We start from the raw sequence: 19,764 nt of genomic DNA, 5'->3' as shown, positions 1-19,764 counted from the left end.
ATATTCCGATCAGATACATTTTGACCGCTCTCACTCTCTCTCTCTCTCTCTGCCCATTTTCGTGTGTTCCGTACACTCAATTCTCCTTCAATTTCATTCACATTTTTCTCTCTTTTTCCTACTTTTTCCCGTTTCAATTTTATGATGCATCCATTCTTCCTTTCCTTTCCTTTTTTGTGCTTTCCTCCTCACCACCAGCCTACTAGTACCCTTGACTACGACCTCTTTTCTGACTCGTCTTCTATTTCCTTTTCTGGAATATATTTTCAAGAAGAGTCGCCAATCAACGCGTAAAACATGGAAGCTTATAGAATACCCTATTCTCACCCTCTCTTCTTTTTTCCTTTTTTCCTTCTTCTTCTTCTCTTCAGGCAATTAGGTCGAAAACCCCCAGGAGTTTTTGCACCTTGCACCCAAGAGGAATTTTATATTTTATTTTTTTCCCATATTTTTTGTTCCTTCTTCTAATGTCTTCCGTCTACACTTTCCTTTGTTTTTATGTTTGCCACGTTTCTCCCCATGGAACAAAATTAGAAAACGGAATATGGTACCTGAGAACAATGAGGTCCCTAGATGTCCCAGATCTCATTTTTTTAAAATATCAGATACGTATTCTAGGAAAATCTAACAGGAGAAGTTCACAACTACCCCAAAGATACATCAGATGATACCAGCACACTTTTTGTGCGTTGACCCACTCTTTTTTCCATCCAAAATGCCTTTTCCAAAATGGAACTTGGTTTTTTCTTTGCAAATAAAAGAACATCCGGTTCATTCAAAAGGAGAAGTCTGCATTTCGAATGTCCTGTGCACCTATTTATCTATGAAAAGAGAACATAAAATGTTGGAAAAGCAGTATGAGAAATACAACTATTTCCTGATTGAATCAACATACTTTATTTTATTCAATTTAATGTTGATTCACACTGATCTGTGACTGACAAGTTTCTTACAGTATTAGGGCTAGACTCATTCGAAAAGTTCATAAATCATCAATTTAGACATTGCCTTGACGATGCCACACTTTCACACTCCATTTGTCTTTCCATTCTCTCAACTGCCAATTTTGAAATCCCATCAATCCCGTCTATCTCTACGATGTCCCCTTTATTCTTGGGAGGAGCTTTCCAAGAGGAGTTAACTGGCACTATTTGTCAGAGAAATTTTGTTGGAATGCATGATAGCTTTCGGCATTGGCATTATAAATGTTTTTAAAAATTATCGTAAAACCTGTAATAGAAGGGATTTGCATTTCATGTTTGGCTCCTATGTTCTTGGCTCCTATGTGAGATATCACAAATGTCAACTGGCAAAATGCTTCTGATATTATGTCACACTATTTATTAGTTGACAACTTTTTTATTTATTTCATAGGAACCGAGAAAAACTGGCTCAAAATTAAAAGTTAGCGGTCCTTCTATTACAGGTTTCACGGTAGTGACGGTAGTGATTTTTTAGTCAGTTCACTTATAGTTGAAAACAATGAATTTCAATTTTTAATACGATGTATTAAAGTTCAAAGAATTTTCGCACGAAAAGAAGGCGTTTTCCGTTGCCTCCTGTCGTCCCTCATTTTTGATAAATAGCTCAATCGCCCCTTCAATGCATTCCTAAAAAATCGCAGATCGGACCAAAAACTTTGAGAATCGCCTTTTTCCCATTTTTCAGTATTTTCTTCATTTCCTTTTTCCTAGAAGCTTTTTTTTATGGAATAAGTGAAGAAAGACAACTATATCCCTGTTTTTATTATATTACCTACATAGTTTTTTAGTTCTTGGACAATTATTGTTTTTAGAAATTAATTGTTTTCGAAAACAAAGCTATAACTGAGCGCAACCGAACAAAACTAGCTACGATAGGGACTGTTTACATAAAAATGTCTAGACGAAACTCTTGTGGATTTCAAATGTGTTCTAACAGTCTTTCTTCTTTCCCAACTGATATTCAAGATTCTTTATTATTCTGGTAAATCGGTGCTGCGGAAAAGAAATGCTGGTGGCCGGGGGCGAAGGTCACACAACGACAACTACCGTAACCTAAAAATATTTATATTTTCCGGTTACGAATACTTTGATAGTGGAATTAGAAAACTTTGTTAGTGAAAAACAAAGACTGAAAATGCACGAAAATCGAAGAAATGAATCCGAAAAGTGAAAATATTTTTAGGTTACGGTAGTTGTCGTTGTGGGACCTTCGGCAATGTCCACCTCCTTTTTCAATAGCTCGCTTCAGGAAAGTGCAATCTTTTTTTCAAAGACACAATCTGAATTTTGTCTAGCTAAAATTTAAAAAATAGCCATCCTCGACCATCAAAAAAGACGACAGTGTTTTGTCTATTCGAATCGAACCCCGTGAGAAAAAAGGAAGAGTTTTCTGTCTTTTGATTTCTCTTTCTGGTCAAATCGATTTTCTACGATATCTCAAAAATTTTTGGTCTCGAGCAATGAGACCAGGATGAGAGGGAAGTCTATTCGAAACTCTAAACATTCTCTCATATCTCCTAATGTCTCTTTTCTCATTTTCTCATTTTTTTCTCTCATTTCCAGTCGTTCCAGACTCCGCCTCAAAACCGCAACATTCGTTGAGTTTGAGTCCAGTCATAAATAATAAGCCTCATCATTATAACATCATTTTTCATTACTTTTTCGTTCTTCATCTACATTGTTTTCAAAGTTTTAGTTTTTTTCCTGTCTTTCAATTTTGTGGAGAGAGAAGAGGAGAATTTCGAAGAACAAACAAAACTAAAAAACGGAAGGTTCAGATCGAGTTTTTTTTTGAATTCAAAACAGTAGAGAAAAAGTGAGAAGAAGATTCGACAAGACAATCTTCGGAAGCTTTACTTCGTGAGGGCTTCTGAATGTTTGCTATTTTGATTTTCTAGCTTAACCTCGATACAACTTGCATACCCTGACTCCAAACAAACTCCGAAACATCTCCTCTCCACCTCCTCCAGATAAGCTTTCCAAAATCTCAATTCTTGAACTATGGTTCCATATAAGCTATGGAAAATCTTAGTCTAAAAAGGGACTACATTTTTGAAATGTTACTTCCTTCATCTTTTTCATAAAGTATGAGCAACGACGGTTGAAATTTCACTCCATATGATCTTTGTGCCCTCTCCTTGCTTTTTTTTGCAAGATTCATCTATTCTAAATCCTCAAAAATCCCTATTCCTAACCTTCGAAAGCCAAAAGACGTCACGAAAAAACTACGATTAGATCTATTTTATTCAAATTGGCTTCTGAATCTGATGACTCTCGTTTTCCTCAAATCCGAATTCACGTCACTGATTTTGATTCCAATAACAGAAGAAAAGGTTTGAATGAGGTTTCCGGGATAAAATTGAAAAATTCAGGAAACTGAGAAAGACAGAAAACAGTAAATTGTGGTCATACATCAATCAGAGAGGTCCCACCTACTCCAATGTAAACATCCTTTTTTCTATTCATATTCCATTTCTGGATCACAAGACTCCAATCTTTTTTTCTAAAAAAAAAAAGAACGAAATGAAGACAAAAGTTCGTCACTTTCTCCTCCTTCTTCTCCTTTTTTCTATATCGCCATTCACTTAAATTTTCAATTGGGAGCACCACACGAGCTCCGAAGAGCTCACGCAACTCCTTCCTCATCGTCTCTGTTTTCTACCCAATCCATCATTCGAGATTTGTGGGAGAGCGTCGGATCACGCTAAGAAGGCAAAGTTCTGTGACCCAGAAAAGAACTCTCGAATGACTTCCGATGCCCTTCCCACCCCATCATTATACCAGCAGTCGACTTGCTCCCAAATTTCCACTTACATCCAGTAGAACCATACAAGCTTACAATTAGTTTTCGATGACTCTTTTTGATTCTTCTCTTTTTTTTTTGAAAAGTCCATTCGATGTTTTCATCCTTGCAACTTCCCATAAAACTAGAATGATGAACAATGCATATGTCGTTTTCAATAGAAACTGACAACACAAGTAACTATATGGAAATATACTTCAAGGATCTGATCACTTTGTACTTTCTGACTTATAGAGAGGACTTATTCCTATATCTAAATATAATAATATTCTAATTGAGATTCTTGTTGATCTTAAGACTAGCTTCCAGGATAAACAAATCGAGAACAGGCAACTCTTTGATCTTTACTCCTTTCATAATGAAAATTACCAATTCAACTTTTTAGTCTATCAATATTCTTCCTTTTCCACCTCTTCCGCCTCCTAACCCTCATTGAGTGTGCCGTGTACTTCATAATTTAAATGAATTGAATGAGAAAATCAGTGTCCATGAATACATTAGAATATATTACATCCCTATTCTCAGAACTTTTCCCATGCTTCTCATTTTCAGAAGCATCTGACAGGAAGTGCAACTGCTGAAAAGGAAGCGAAACGCGCTAAGAAACAGGAGGCGAAGAAACAGAAAAGTCAGAAGGCCTCGTCGAAAAAAGCAAATAACGTTCCTGACGGAATGACGAACACGGGACGAAGAACTTCTTCTGTTACTGCGCAAATCACACGTCAGGCAAGGTGAGAAAGAGTTTGATGAAAAAAAGTGGACAGGGATGTGAGATAAAGCTTACAGAAAATCTAGAAGTTTAGATTCCATGATAAATGTATTAGATTCCATGATAGCCGTATTCCCTCTAACTGAAGCCCACCTAAACCGTCAAGTTTAAGCTTACTCATCTCGCTTTCTGTAAAATATATTCAAAATTTCTCAACTGATGAAATATTTGTCATAATATCACCAATATTTGTCATAATATCACCAATGTTTGATAACGACACAATTCCTTTTGAATAAGTTTTGAATAATCATGTAATCAGCTATCTTTGATCTTTTTTATATCAAAAATAACATCTACCGAACCACCTAACTTTTATCTTTGACCCAATTTATCTCGGTTCCTGTGAACGATATCGAAATGATGTTAACTGGCAAAATACTTTTGAAATTATAATTACCATATTGTCAGTTGACTAATTTTTGATATCTTTCACAGAAAACAAGATAAATGAGCACAAAGTGGAATGTTTGGGAGCGGGGTTCATAGAGTGCTTACGGTAATTGGGTTAAACTGATCTGATAGAAATACTAGCAAGTATTAAAGTAGAAGGCATGGAAAAACGGAATTTACAAAAAAGATAATCTAAGAAAAACTAGATGGCAGATGTTGGGCCGAAAACGATTTTGAAGGAGCTGGCGTAAAATAATGCACACAGAAAAAGGGGAAATGAGAAGTGCTGACTGATCCTTCCCCCATTTCTCATTCTTTGTTCAAGTGCTTCTTCTTCATCTAAGTGAGAAAAAAAAACTAATTCATTCTTCTCCTCCACTTTCCGACCCAAAAAAAATGTTGCAGACGCTTCTCCACGGCCATCGCACCAACACTTACCAAAATAGAAGCAGTCCACATTTTGCGAAAATTGGATGAAGTTCGAGTCAAAATGAACGATGTGGCACAGGTTTGTAGTCTTTCTATGCTCAAGAGTTGAAGACCGGATCAAGAAAAATTAGACGGCAACGAATCAGATCAATTTGTTTTCAGCTCCAAGGAGCCATCGAACACTACGTGCTCCGAAATTCTGCTCAGTTTGATCCCGTGGAGTTGGATATCATAAACAAAGAAGGATTCAGAATCATGCAAGGTTAAAAAGATAAAAGTGTCCTAACAAAGAGTTCTTTCTTTCCAGCAAGTGTCTATCCAGATGAAATAATTCTCCAGGAAGGCAGCAAGAAGATATGCGAGGTCACACTTATTGATATGGAGGACACGAGCAGTCTTCTCAAAATAAAACATCCGGTTTCTGGAATGACTGTCTATGAGCTTCGTGAACTCGGTGGAACCATTCTGATTCAGACAAACACTGATGAACTGAAAGGGTAATTGACTAGAGAACATAAGAAATTATAAACCTATAGTTTAATTTCAGTGCTCGCCTAATGACTCAGACATCCGGATTGAGCAGTTTATTCTTAAACTGTGGATGTGCATTCAGTAAGGAGACATGGTCGGTTCTGACTCAAGATAAGATCATGGCAAACGTCCGACCAAACAGATCGTTCTGGTCTGAGAATGAGATCAAGGTGAGAGATAGCGACAAATATTATTTTTCGAAATTGGAAATTTCCAGATTCAATGGGATCCAAACTGTGAGAACGAACTTCGTCTGATATCTCTTGTATTCGGAATCGGGCAAATGGTTCGTGTCGCGTTCCCCCAACTATTCCATATCGTCAAAGAGTTCCGTCAACGCAATCAGTGATTTATCTCCTCCTCCCAAACGGTTTCTTTTTGTGTTTTCAATTCATTCAGTGATGTATCATTCATCTGTACGTATATTCTCACTATACTTGTAAACAATCCCTGCCATAGTTTCTTTTAGAATCCATATTTTTGAACCAACTCAGTTAGATATGATAGAACTCGACGATTACTTCCAAATGTTAATTTCTTGAAAACTGTATCTTGTTTATGACGGGACAAAAACAGGTTACCTGGTTCTGTCCGGATCAGCCTCTTTATGGCGTTTAACTTTGGTCGCAGACAAGATGCAGTTTTCCAAATAGTGTCATTCTGTAGTAATCGTCGAGTTCTATCATATCTGATTTATTTGGTTCAAAAATATTGATTCGAAACGAAATGGCTATGGCTGGGCCCGGTATCAAGTGTGATTCTACCTAATCTTATTTTCACACCCATCCAACAAATGAAAATTATCGTGCCTTCTTTCTCCCAATCTTCCCCCAAATCAACTATTTCCAAAAGTTACCAAATCTACACTTTCACAACAAGCAACTCTTATATTTCTTCTCTCCTTTTCTTCTACATTTTCATTCAATTTCGGGGAATTTTCGTTTTTTCCTGTTCTGTGACAAATACATTAAATTTTTGATAAAATAAAATACAGACCTGGTGCCAAAATTGAGTGACAGAAGACTTCATGTTGATTTTGGTAGATTTTAAAAAAATGTCTGAAACGAAGAAGATTTCGGACATGGATGACACAAAGCAGCAAAAAAGGCGTCAACGGAAGAGATATCCAAAGTGACCAGAAAAGCAAGCAATTAGTGGAGAAAGAAGAAGAGCAAGTTCGAAGAAGGGACAGATGGAATATTTTGGGGAAGAAAAGAAGAAAGAGGAGCAGACTCATCTAATCGTATTGGAATGAGACTTTTTAAAGCAATCCAATTTTTGGTCGGAGTTTGAGAATACGAATGCTGAACATGGTGGTCTTTTTGTAGTAATTGGCGGATTGACTGATAGACAAACACTTTTGCATATGTTCAAAAATATTCTCTTTTTTTTTCGAATGTTTTGAAATTTTGTTTGAACTTTTTCACAACTCGTATTATGCTGGTATGAACAAATCGGAGCTGTGTAAGAGGAAAGTGGGCTAAAAGTCCCAAACGATAACTACTGTAACTCAGAATTTTCGGTGTTTTTTTGTATTCAAAACCTCTAAACGTTGTGTTATTTTGTATTTTATTATTTTTTATTTTACGAAAATGCCCCTAAATGAGAAATGCATATCAAAACTTTTGAGAACTATATACCAGAAAATAAAAAAAAGATAAATCTTTCAAAAATAAAAAAAAATGGTGCATCAAAAAAAGCACACAAAAGTGCAGTTGAATTGAGCAACGGGTGGCCTCTTTTCTCATCTTCCCATCCCATGAGATTTTTGGGAAATGCGACAGAAAATGCTCATTGAGCAAATCTCAGTACCCCAGCCTCGGAGGGTGTCATCTCCTTGCTTTCACCACCCAAAAAGGCGATATGTAACTCAAATGACGAGAAACCTCCGATTGGGGAATAAATGTTGAGTTTCGGAGCCGGAATCAGCGAGAAATCTATCATAGCGTAGCAGAAAATAAACATCGAAAACTGTCCCTTCAAGTGGAGAGCTTCCCTCTCTCTTCCCATTCTAACCGATGGACCCTGTTTCCAAATGCATAATTCTTTCTCGTTGTGGTCGTTGAGATGGGATGTTGAAAAATTCACCACTTCAATTTAAACAAGTGCTCTTATTGTTTTCACTTTTTACGCATCAGCACTGCTGATTCAGCAGTACTTCATTTAAAACTAACAAAAAAAATTCAAAAACCTGGTTTAAAAAAAGAACAAACGAAATAAAGTTAAACGGGTTGATTGTGGATGTGAAACCAGTAAAACCAGTGGGAGATAAGAAGGAGTAGGGTTCAATAAATTATAAGTTGCTTTGTTTGAGAAGAGTCTCGATCACTGAGCGATTGGATTCGAGAAGACGGGCGTTCAGACGAATAGCTTCGACAGTCTGTAACAAGAATTTGAAAAAAAAATTGCTGGACAAACAAACCTGTCCGATTGGCCTAGCCAACGTTTGGCGATCAGTATCATTGAGCTCCTTGCAATTGCAGAAATAGTCTTGGAACTCTACGGCTCGTTGCTCACTTCCAAAACTCTCTCCAGCAAATTTCAGACAACGCTGGAACAGACTAGAGTTCGCACCACCGTATTTTTCCAAAAATTCCTTGATGTGTTCACAGAAGTACTTCCAGGCGTACTGTTGTCCCATGTGAGTTGAACCAGTTCCAACGAACAAATAGAGCTGATCTTGTGGGCGAACTTTATTTTTCTCGAATCCATATTCGAAAAGCTGGGCCAGCAGTGGCTGCTCTGGTGTCTGCGACATTGCAATCATGGCTTGACGTTCAATCTCTTGGAAGGTTGTTGTTTCACGGAGATTCATGAGCTTGTCGAATCCTTCTTTTCCTCCACACCGGGCGACAACTCCAAAGGTGGCCAAACGAATATCTGGGTGAATTGGAGTACCCTTTTCTAAGAAGTCGGTGAAAAGTTGATTGAATTTTTCAATAGTTGGCCGATGACCAGCACGGGCAAGTCGAGCTTGAACAAGCGCACGAAGCATCATTTTCTGCGAGTCTTCTCCGGATTGCTCGGCAAATCCGAGCTCCGCGCCAGACTTCTCAAACATCTTGATGACAAGTTGTTTTGCACTGAAAGTAGAAATCATAGAAAGAAACATCATACCGTGCTATTCTTACCTTTTAAGAGTATCGTCAGACATTTCTCGGGCACACATCAATAGCTTGCTCATTCCTTCATCGATAGCTCCCCACACCACGTACTCGTCTTCATTAGCCGACGAAGCAGCGACTTGGACGAACTGGGCAATTGAAACTCTTCCAGTGTTCAGAAGAGCAGAGAGATCATTGATGAGTCCAAAGCGATCGAGAACTGGCATTTTGCGAGAGGCAATGTCAGGGAGCATCGCAGTCAGCATTTCATCCGAATACTCGACTCGGTAGAATCCAGTAGTTCCAGAATTGAGCTTAACCCACTCTCCTGGAGCAACACCTTCGACAACAAATTCTTGTTGTTTCTCTCTGAGAAGGAATCTAGCTTTCACATCATTCGGTGAGCTACCAACTGAGACAGTGATAGGAACCTGCCAGAGGCTGTTCTTTGAATCCTCTCCTCCATCAGAAATGAATCTGCGCTGTTGAACAGTCAGAATACGGTTGTTTCCATCCTGTCTTTGGGAGACATTGAGAACTGGGAACCCCATTTGTTGAGTCCATCCAGACATCAACTCGTTCACGTTCTGTCCGGAAGCTTCACTGAGAGCAGTCCACAGGTCCTGAGTAACGGCATTCGAGTATTGGAACTTCTTCAAGTATAACCGAAGTCCCTTTTGGAAGACTGGCTCCGATAGATAGTAGCAGAGCATACGATTCACAGAGTTCGATTTGGCATAAGTGATCGAATCATAAATCTCATCAAGCTCATTTGGATTGTCAATCTCAACCTCAATGGGGTGCGAGTTTCTCAAGCCATCGAGACTCATTCCGGATGCCAGTTCATCGTTGAGGAAATGAAGCCAAATTTTGAATTCTGGACAATTCGCGCCGACAAACATATATTCCATGAAAGAGGCGAATCCTTCCTTCAACCAAAGATCTGTCCACCATTTCTGAAAACGTTAAGATACATTTTTTAAAAAAGACTTTGCGTTACCATTGTGACAAGATTTCCGAACCACAAATGGGCCAACTCATGAGCAACGACAAGAGCAACTCGGGACTTTTGGCGAGTGGAAGTAACTCCTGGATCAACAAGAAGAGCGATTTCTCGGTATGTGACAAGGCCCCAGTTTTCCATTGCTCCCATTGAGAAGTCAGGAATAGCAATAAGGTCGCATTTTGGAAGTGGGTATGGAATATCGAACCACTCGTTGTACCAATCGATACATCTGAAGATCATGGTAATAGAAAGCTTTTCAACAAAATATATAACTCACTTGACTGAAAGATCCAAACTGTATTGTCCTTGCTCCTTCTTTCCAGGAACAGTGTACACTCGCATCTCAACTCCACTCTTGGTCTGAGCGCTGATGTACTCGAGTTCTCCAACAGCGAAAGCAACAAGGTATGAGGACATCTTTGGAGTTGTGGCGAACTTCACGATTTTACGCTTTCCGCCAGTAGAAGGGGTCTCCGATACAACGTTCATGTTGGACAGAGCGGTCAGGTGGTTCTCGACCTCGAGAGTGATATCAAACGTTGCCTTATAAATTGGCTCATCGAAGCATGGGAAAGCATAACGAGCGTAAGTTGACTCGAATTGCGTTGATGCGAGGAACTTCTCGGAACCGCTCTTGTCCTTGTATTGACTACGATAAAATCCGCGCATCTTATCGTTCAGTTCTCCAACAAATTTGAAAATAAGTTGCACCTTCTGTGGCTGGACGACCGATGGAAGCTTGATACTCAAAATATTCAGCTTGTCATCATAGGAAGTGTCACATGTCTTTGCAGCGTCTCCTGGATTTGCGACCAGCGATACTGACTGAATCAACAGACTCTGTGCATGCACTTTGAGAACGTCCGTTGCCTCCTTAATAGTGACATCTACAGTGGATAGCCCTTCGAAGGAGAATCTGAATTTTTCATTTAGAACATACTTCAAGACTGTCGTTTTTTAGAAGGAATGCAAAATACTTACTGATTCAGACATGGTAATAGACGAACATCGTAATGCGTTGGTTCGGCAAAAGTTGGGAGACGTTCGAATTTCACAGCCGGTGCATTGGGGTTCCCACAGGTCGCCATTCTGAAAATATTTTATTACATGAAAAATGGAGACAAAACAGATTTTTAAAAGAGAAGAGAAATAATCGAAGGCAATCACAAGGAAGAAAAAAAAAAGGAGAAAAAGGCTTTAGTAGGAAGAATCTCTAGTAGGAAGACGAAGAATACTATTTCGTTGAGATAAAAATAGATTAAGAAGAAACTTTGGCGACGTCATGCTCTTTGGTTGTAGCCGAAATTTCAGCCACCGCGGAAGATTTCTCCTGCTCAAAGGTGTCAAGAGATTCGGGAGTGAAAGCAAATGGAAGAAGTTCGCGAGTTGATGTGATCAGCGTCTTGCTGTTAAATGCGGTCCCAATGATAACCTGTAACTTTTCTGTCAAGAAAATGCAAACAACTTTTTTCTTCTAACCTTGAAGTCACCAAACTCCACCAGAAATTGACGACACAATCCGCATGGGGAAGCAGGCTCGCTGAGCTCTGTGACAACTGAGATTGCGCGAAATTTTGTGTGGCCTTGGGAGACAGCGGAGACAACTGCACTACGCTCGGCACAGATAGTTCCTCCATAAGAGGCGTTCTCAACATTGCAGCCTCAAGAAAAGTACCTCACAAAATTGCATCTAGAGTGTATAGTTACCAAGAATAATATCCCCAGACTCGGTAAGAAGAGCAGCACCCACTGGAAATTTGCTATAGGGACAATGTGCACGTTTCATTGCAGTCCGTGCCAGTCCAACGAGTTCAGCATCAGAAATATCTTGAGGCAAAGCTGACGCAGCCATCTGGAGTATGGAACGTAATTTGAGAATCATGTTTCATCTAGAATGAGTAGACTACGCAGCAGACAAAAAAAGCTTAGGAAAAACTTGAGATTAGCGTTAAATGTGAAAACAACATGAGACTCGCGGGCACAATCTTGCAAACGAGGGCCGCCCAGGTGACGTGTATGAATTTGAATTTTCCCGCGCTTAGCCACTGCAATGCACAAGTTCTCTGCTACCGTAGTACACGGAAAAAACATGGACTGACTGCCAGAATTTTCTCAAACTTTTCTACCGGAATACAAATACCTTCCCGGAAAAAAATGCCGAAAGTTTCGGCGAAAAAGTTCGTGTTAATTGGTATTGAAGATGATAGCGACTCGAAACAAAATCTGCGAAGACTTCGTCGTTATTTGGTGAGTATGCTTCATAGAAACCGATAATTTGAAAATTTTCAGAACAGCCATAAAATGAAATATGTTTGCTCTTCAAACCCGTTAGAAATGGCGGAATATTTGGACAAACTGCAGAACAACAATCTAGCATTTCAAGATTATAGCGACAACGAAGAAGATGTTGAACATCTAGCTGATGTTAAAAATCCTCCGATCACGCCCAATTTGAATTCATCAAATCAAGAGTTGCTCGAACAATGGGCAGTAAGTTTTACTTGATGATTTGCAAGCATAAAGAGCGAACAACTGGGTAAATGTGAAACTCTGAACTTTCGAATATTACAGCGCGGAACTTTCTCAGAGGGTTCTGAAGAAATGAAACTACTGTTCGGCGCATCGTCTCAGGATCAGGAGACATCTACACAAGAACAAGATGCGGGTGCAGCCTTAGCCAAAACTTCGATTGGTAAGACGTATAAATGAAAGCTAAAAACTTTTCGAGTGCAGAAATTCCACAACTATTCACCATGCATTCCATTGAACCAGACGAGGGAGTGGACAATGGTAAAGACGAGGGACAGGATACGGTTAATTGCTTAGTAAGTTAAATTTCGGCCAGTTTTCTCATTAGCTTTTCAAGATTTGCGAATGCCCAGTCGGAATCGGTCGGAACCGGAACACCAGAATCAAGAGACAAGCTGAGCACATCATACACAGTCATCCTGAAGACGAGTTCCGTGGTGTTGAAATTTCGAAGCGTTATCAGTGCTTACAATGCAATAGAATTCTTCCGGTGTCGAAATCACCATGCGATCACATTGGTGAACATCATGGTAACGATGCTTGTGAAACTGAATTCCGGGATTTATGGTAAATTCTTTTTTTTTTGTCAAAGGAAAATAGAAAATGTTTCTTTCAGGACCAAAAGTCAGTTGTCGCGATTCAATGTGATATTGGAAAAGTGTTTCAATCGACATCTACCTGTTCCACGAAGCCGAAGATTTCGAAAAGAAAATTCTGAAGCACCTTCTTCAAAGGCATCATATCGAATTGTCCAAGGAGATGAAGTTCTTCAGATTAACACAGTCATAGAAAAGGCTTATCCAGCTGTGAGTTGTTGGGTTAGATATTATTTTTTAAGTGAGAAGAAGGGTGGTGGGACAAAATGACAGCCTAATGCTGGAAGAGAACAGGCTGCAAGGAATTGAAATGACACACATCGAACATCTATAATCAGAAATGAGGTGTTTCAGATGGGCGTGCAAAAAATGATTTTCGTGGAAATTATGATACCCTGGTGTGAAATTATATATAAACAGGAAAGACGTATAGAGACAAACACAAGATAGTGACGTTGGACACCCCTCTCTGTTTTTGATAAAATGATAGTCAGCGGGGTCGACACTTCGGGGTACTATTGTCATCTCACATACACACCTCGGAGAAAACAACACACATAAAAAAATCGAGGACGCAGAACTGACCCGTGTTCGGTGCTAGCCGTACGGTGGAGCATGCTTGCAGTTGTGTTGAATGTTCGCTGTTGAACGCCCACTGCCAGCAGGCATCGGATAGCTGGAACATTGCGTCGAGAAAGACTATGACACTGGATGAGTCGGTTTGAGGCTGCAATGAGTAGATTTGTGATGAGCAAAGTTGTTTACTACATAGTAGTTTTTGACTGACAACATTCCTTGAAACATCAAATCTCAGAGCCTCAACTTTCAACTAGTTTCAATTTTAAAGTTTTGAATCGTGTCATCCAAAACTAGACTTTCTGCCTAACAGCGTTTTTCACTTATCAGTTTTTTGCACATTTCTACGACTTCTCGTATCAGCTGGTCATTTTATTGTTGACATGACCAGGTACTGCAAGCCTAGTGATTCTTCGATTGGTCTATTTTTTTATCTTAATGGCTAAACAACACATACGCACCTTTGCTATACCGTACTGCTTGGCGAGCTGCAAACCTTCCTAACATTGGGCTGCAAAATATGTTTGACACAAGAAAACACAATAAACAAATAATTATAATTGAGATAATTGAGACTGTGATTGATTTTTGCTATGATTTTCAGGCTGAAAATGATACCACAGGTATCATTACCATTGAGGATGAATCATCTACTCCAAGCGCGGGAGAAAGTTCGGATTCCAATTATACCGATAATATGAGAGCCGAACTTTATGAAATCGACGACTCAGAGAGCAAACAGGCAGATATGGAGGGTGCTGATTACAACTACGAAGATGAGATGATATAAGAGAATTCCCATAGAAACATTTCCAAATCCAGGTTTAGATACCGTTCAGATACAATTCGCGATTCTTGAGCTTTCAAAAAAAAAATTAAACGTTTTTAAACATCATTTTAATGCCCACATCAATTTTTCTATTCTTTTAGAACCTGTCTCATATAATGACTGGTCTCGTATAATAAATTTGTTCTTCAAAAAAAGTCTGCGACAACTGAACACGATAATATTGTTATACTGAAAAGAAAATGCATAAAAAATAACTTAAGTTTTCTTCAGAGAAATATACACAACGTACAAATACCCAAAACAGAATGAGGAAAAAAGTAGAATAAAAATAGATATGAGAGCAGGTGTCCTATAGAAAAATTGACAAAGATAAAACTCATTCGTCGTGTGGAACAGGAATGACTTCTGTTGATGGAGTTGGATGCCCACCAATTCCAAAGAAGCGAAATGCTGCCAATGTGAGCTCCAGTCCGAAGAAGCAGGCAGCATTAGCAGGGAAGGCACGAAGCATGACTGGCCAGAATCCCTGGAAGAATTGGGTTAATCAGAAATTAAAACAACAGTCCACAACAAACCTTGAAAAGAGCCCTTGGTCCTTCCTCTCGGAGAACCTCTCTGAGAACTCCGCGGATTCCATCTGGGTATTTTCCTTCTGGCGCGGTTTGCAGACGTGATTTGAGAACATCAGCTGGAATGCACACACCCCAATTAGCGATACCGGCCAGTCCTCCAGCCATCAGAGTAGCTCCAGGTGACAATGTTCGCTGGGCTCCTTCTCCCGAGAACTTCTTTTTCAAATACTCGTAAACTGAGAGATAGGCCGCCGACGCTGGAATATCTCTGAGCAAAGTAGCACCTGTTCCTCTGTAGATCGATGCAATTCCTCCTTGCTTGTACAACTTCTTAACGACATCAAGTGGTCCATCATAGTGGACACCGGATGAGACAGATCCGGCTTGTTGAACCTGTAGGAGGCATTTGATTCTCTCTCCTGGAACCATCACAATAGTCGTGAAGACTCCAGCCAAAGCACCAGCGTTCGCATTTTGGATGAATGTCATTTCCTGATCTGGAAACATTATAATTCAGATTATTTATAATACAAAATAACATACTAGGATCAGTTTGCTGGAGCCACTTTCCAACGGCACATCCTCCGAAGAAGACAGCAAAAAGGGGAGAGACTCCGACCAGAGGTGCCGCCATTCCTTTATATAAAGCGAAGAATCCTTCTTTGGCAACTGTTCTTTTGGCACAATCAAGAGCTCCGGTGAACTGTGGTTTCTCTCCTGGTTTCGGACGAGCCATAGTTTGAATACGTACTTTGACAGTATCGAACGGATGACCAACGATGACGGTACATGATCCACCGACGCCACCAGCTATGAAGTTCAAAAGTACGTCCGACATTCTAAAATACGACAACTGGAATTAAAACGGAGTAATAACGACACTGAACGTTTACGAAGGTGTGAGAATGTCTTTTTTAAGAACTACTCAAAAAAAGAAGATCTTTCGATTTCCGCCTTTGCAGTTCTAACCGGTTGCTCTAGACAAATAACATTGCACTTTCGGATAATTAAATTTGAACATTAAAAATCTTATAAGAGTTGTGGAAATAGAATGAAAATATATGATCTCTTTTGATAGGAATGAGATATTGATTCGACGATCATTGAAAACAATACGGAAGAAAAACAAAACGTTTGTGTCCGATGCTTGAAGGGTACGACACAAATAGCAGCGAATGAACACGGAGAGAGACCACGCTGTTGGTGGACTACTCCGAAAAGAAGATAAGGAAGGGTTTCGGAAAAACAGTGAAGGAACGTTAGAGGCACAGACAACAGTTTTTTGCACTTTGTACCCTGCCAGAAGTATACTACACCGTACCTTAATCGTAGTCTGGGGAAGATGCTAGGTACTCTGTTATGGATGCTCAAGATATGACATTTAGCTGGATACACTGAGAAAAAATTTCGAAAAATGTTTTATACTGATTGATAGTCGACGATCAATGTTTATTATTATGCAATTCATCACAGAGTCAAAATAGAATAAAATAAAATACAGTATCGGGTCATTTATATGTCACATCGATGCACATCCTTTTGTGCCTGAAGAAGGGCAATCAGAGTTTCTCTTTAACTTCCTGCGAGAGAACTTGTTCGTATGTTGGTGGTGGTGGGAGACTGCCTGAAGAAGTGGGCGGAGCTGATTGCGGTGCCGGAGCTGTCATTGGTCCTGGAAATGGAGGAGCGTACGACGATGTAGATGGTCCTGCGCCACCGTGCTGGAAAGATATAACTCGTGACTTTGTGAAACGAAAAAAGTTACCGAATAGAAATAGTAACATCCTGGAGCCGGTGGAATGTTTCGATCTGGAACCCGGTTCGAGAAGTCCGGCCCATCGAGGAAGCCTTCGCAGAAATTGTCGTAGGCCCCTGGCAGATCAGTACGAGCAAAGGCTACAGCAGCCGTGTTTGGAACCGACTGAAGCTGCTGTCCAGCCGAAGTGAAGTAGAACTGATCGTTTTGTTGGACAAGTGCTCCTTGGGGGTATGATGTCATTGGATAGTGAGCTACTTGTGGTGGTGGAACGACCTGAAAAAATTTATTTTTGGGTGTTCAAACTGAATAAAAACATACCGCTTGCTTTGGATAGCTTGGTGCTTCGCTTGGCTTCTCTTTCTTATCGTTTCTTTTTCCTCCGAAAAGCGGCATATCGCTATATTTTTCGAGTTTTTTGTTAGACGTCGTGGGAGAATAAGGTAAATCGATGAAGGCGCGTGGCAGCGAGCAGATGAAATTGCCTAGCAACGGCTTAGAAACTCGCTCACTGATAAGTTTTCAGTGCAAGTGCTAATCAGACGCACACACCACAGCTCTCACAAAGCAGCGAGAAAAATGGAAGAAGAACAAGGAAAACCTAGTCCCCCGGACATTTTTATGAAAAAAAGTAAACAGACAAAGTAAATAACAAAATACTATGATGAACAATGCTCAACAGAGAAAAATAACGAAAAATTAGGACAACAGGACTATTTTTGAATCTATGATAACCTGATTCTCAGAATCAAAAAAGCTTACATACAAACGTTTCCCTTCTCGTTTACTACCAAATGTTTCGAATAAATCTTTAGTTTCTTGTTCAACATTGTAATTCACACCGATTTTCCTCTTATTCGCCGTTTGTGGGATGTTTTTTCTAACAACACTCATCTGAACTTCTCCAGCATTCTCAAATACCAACTCGAAATTAATGACACGGTTTTTATGTTCCTCGGCGTTGCAGAAAAACATGTTGACGATGTGCTCGATTTGTTGTTTAAGTTGGGTCTTCTGAAATAATTAAAATTCAATTTAAAAGGATGAGAGATTGACAAATACCACAGAAGATCCTATCTTGAGATTCACTGTCCGTTTAATGAGAATCGTATGCATCGGAAACAATACCAGAAAATCTCTGCCAGCCGTGTCAAAGTTCTTTTCGTTGTGAATCGGATCAAAGAGTCTACTTCCCGTTGCGTCCGCGATCAGCTTACAATCCTTTATTACGGGCTCTTCTCCGAGACATACTGGTTCGCACCGATCGAAAAGTGGGCAATTGAAAAGAGTGGTGGAAGTGAAAACATCTTCATCGTCCCATTCTATTCTAGCAGCGTCATCGATAGAAGAACATGCTTCCGAGCGTAAGCGAAGTTTCAAAACTTTAGGCTGCCAACAAGTGAACATGAGACGTAGTAGTTCGAAAGGAATGAAATAGGACACTTGCATAACCCTTTCCATAAGCTCCTCACTATACGCCATCAGAATGTCCGGTAGTACCATTGTCAGTTCATCAACTGTTGTCGCTCCGAACATCGCCTTTAGATCCTGCATGAACCTTTGTTTATCCCCACTGTTCGAATAGTCTAGGTTGTCCGCGGTTTTCTCCAGGAAGCTGTAAAAACGAGAATAGTTGACTATAAAACGTTTCTAGTTTACAAAGAAGTCACCGCAAGCTTCTCGAAATTTCCTACTTTGGGAGCAAGATTTAAGGATGTTACGAGCTGGTTGATAGTTGGCACATCGTATTGTCCATTATCCTTGATTTTCTTTTCCATTTCAATTCGCATCCATATGAGTGGATTCCAAATCTTTTTACAATTCACGGGTGGAAGACCAAAGGAATCATCATCGAAAGGGAATATTTCTGCGTTCTTAACATTCACTTCAAGATCTTTCATTAAAAGTTCTAGAGACGATATGATTGAAATGGTAGAAGTTGGAACTCCATTTATTTGAATCGGTACCTTATTTAAGTCAGTTTCAATCGTTTCCAATTCTTGCCATAAGGATTCATTGAAGGGCTCCATCAGCGTTACACGAAGGCTTTCAAATTGCGATTGTAATATGATATTGAATTCTTCGAACAAACTATCAGAACGTCCTCGAATATAGTTCTAAAAAAGGAGATTGATGTGAAAATAGCCATTCGATTTTCTCAATACCTACTTTCCATGATATCAATTTTCTCAACACATCTCCAAAGTTTTGTCCACTTTTCAATAACGGATGTATGATTTGCTTTCCCAGATCAGTCGCATTGATTTCTCCAAAAATAATGTCATCTTTTGAAATAAGTTGCTCTGCACTGAAATCCTCCTCTAGCTTCATCTGAAATATAACTGTAAGTTAACTTTTTTTCATTCAATTCAGATACCCATTGTGACTTGGCGGCCGAAGAATTTTTCGTTTTTTTGCCCATGTTATCTGTAAAACGATACATCTGTTATTCCGATTTTTCGAAAAAATTTATTGAGCATTTCAAATTGTTTTTAAGAACAGATTCAAATTGTTTTTAAGAACAGAAAAAAATATATTTTTTCGCATATTATGCTTGTCTGAGAAAAAAAAAGGTTAGAGAGTATTTTTTGCAGTCTGAATACGGTAGCGATGTCGAAGCGGAGAGCCTAAATAGCACACATAAGGTGGAGGCACAGACACTTTTTCTCTGCGTCTCAACCTTTTTTTTCTCAGACAAGGATAATACATGAATCGGTTTGAAAAGCACATTCTGAATAACCACAAATGTGATTTCTTTTCCTCGGAATCTGCGAGACCGTACAAATCCGCAAGAATTGAAATCCGCAAGAAACGAATCGGCAAGAACGCTAAACCGTGCACAGTTTTGCTGAAATCGCGTGCGCAGGCTGTAAGAAAGGGCGGGATTTACCTGAACTGAATGAGAGATTTCTGAACTGCGAGAGACT

The 19,764-nt window shown here is 39.5% G+C and overlaps 9 protein-coding genes across 9 annotated transcripts; 4 read left to right on the top strand and 5 right to left on the bottom strand.

Annotated features, from left to right (window-relative positions):
- Positions 1–664: 664 nt before the first annotated feature.
- Positions 665–937, top strand: CBG26336 (the record flags this gene model as incomplete). The annotated part of the gene is made up of 1 exon (XM_045235508.1): positions 665–937. The coding sequence occupies one exon, from the start codon at positions 665–667 to the stop codon at positions 935–937; it is 273 nt and encodes a 90-aa protein (XP_045098505.1).
- A 2,313-nt stretch (positions 938–3,250) lies between these two features.
- CBG05904 lies at positions 3,251–6,165 on the top strand (the record flags this gene model as incomplete). The annotated part of the gene is made up of 7 exons (XM_045235507.1): positions 3,251–3,316; positions 3,501–3,518; positions 4,339–4,517; positions 5,354–5,456; positions 5,540–5,639; positions 5,685–5,874; positions 5,925–6,165. 7 exons carry the CDS (start codon positions 3,251–3,253, stop codon positions 6,163–6,165), a joined length of 897 nt encoding a protein of 298 aa, XP_045093130.1.
- Positions 6,166–6,935: 770 nt separating this feature from the next.
- CBG26335 lies at positions 6,936–7,043 on the top strand (the record flags this gene model as incomplete). The annotated part of the gene is made up of 1 exon (XM_045235506.1): positions 6,936–7,043. One exon carries the CDS (start codon positions 6,936–6,938, stop codon positions 7,041–7,043), a length of 108 nt encoding a protein of 35 aa, XP_045098504.1.
- A 1,158-nt stretch (positions 7,044–8,201) lies between these two features.
- Cbr-pam-1 lies at positions 8,202–11,106 on the bottom strand (the record flags this gene model as incomplete). Its single annotated transcript, XM_045235505.1, has 5 exons — positions 8,202–8,991; positions 9,040–9,968; positions 10,013–10,247; positions 10,296–10,934; positions 11,000–11,106. The coding sequence occupies 5 exons, from the start codon at positions 11,104–11,106 to the stop codon at positions 8,202–8,204; spliced, it is 2,700 nt and encodes an 899-aa protein (XP_045093129.1).
- A 170-nt stretch (positions 11,107–11,276) lies between these two features.
- Cbr-cdd-2 lies at positions 11,277–11,870 on the bottom strand (the record flags this gene model as incomplete). The annotated part of the gene is made up of 3 exons (XM_002633143.1): positions 11,277–11,450; positions 11,498–11,679; positions 11,726–11,870. The coding sequence occupies 3 exons, from the start codon at positions 11,868–11,870 to the stop codon at positions 11,277–11,279; spliced, it is 501 nt and encodes a 166-aa protein (XP_002633189.1).
- Positions 11,871–12,172: 302 nt separating this feature from the next.
- Positions 12,173–14,509, top strand: CBG05907 (the record flags this gene model as incomplete). The annotated part of the gene is made up of 7 exons (XM_045235504.1): positions 12,173–12,265; positions 12,308–12,508; positions 12,590–12,710; positions 12,752–12,843; positions 12,885–13,114; positions 13,164–13,353; positions 14,285–14,509. The coding sequence occupies 7 exons, from the start codon at positions 12,173–12,175 to the stop codon at positions 14,507–14,509; spliced, it is 1,152 nt and encodes a 383-aa protein (XP_045093128.1).
- Positions 14,510–14,885: 376 nt separating this feature from the next.
- Positions 14,886–15,919, bottom strand: Cbr-dif-1 (the record flags this gene model as incomplete). The annotated part of the gene is made up of 3 exons (XM_002633145.1): positions 14,886–15,035; positions 15,085–15,578; positions 15,625–15,919. The coding sequence occupies 3 exons, from the start codon at positions 15,917–15,919 to the stop codon at positions 14,886–14,888; spliced, it is 939 nt and encodes a 312-aa protein (XP_002633191.1).
- A 721-nt stretch (positions 15,920–16,640) lies between these two features.
- CBG05909 lies at positions 16,641–17,233 on the bottom strand (the record flags this gene model as incomplete). The annotated part of the gene is made up of 3 exons (XM_002633146.2): positions 16,641–16,802; positions 16,847–17,113; positions 17,159–17,233. The coding sequence occupies 3 exons, from the start codon at positions 17,231–17,233 to the stop codon at positions 16,641–16,643; spliced, it is 504 nt and encodes a 167-aa protein (XP_002633192.2).
- A 303-nt stretch (positions 17,234–17,536) lies between these two features.
- CBG05910 lies at positions 17,537–19,259 on the bottom strand (the record flags this gene model as incomplete). The annotated part of the gene is made up of 5 exons (XM_002633147.2): positions 17,537–17,851; positions 17,900–18,452; positions 18,497–18,954; positions 19,007–19,168; positions 19,215–19,259. 5 exons carry the CDS (start codon positions 19,257–19,259, stop codon positions 17,537–17,539), a joined length of 1,533 nt encoding a protein of 510 aa, XP_002633193.2.
- Positions 19,260–19,764: the final 505 nt, after the last annotated feature.

The sequence above is a fragment of the Caenorhabditis briggsae genome (assembly GCF_000004555.2).
Source record: "Caenorhabditis briggsae complete genome, chrIV, whole genome shotgun sequence".
NCBI lineage: Eukaryota > Metazoa > Nematoda > Chromadorea > Rhabditida > Rhabditidae > Caenorhabditis > Caenorhabditis briggsae.
The sequence above is the reverse complement of the archived record's forward strand: the minus strand, read 5'-3'. Positions and strand labels throughout refer to the sequence as shown.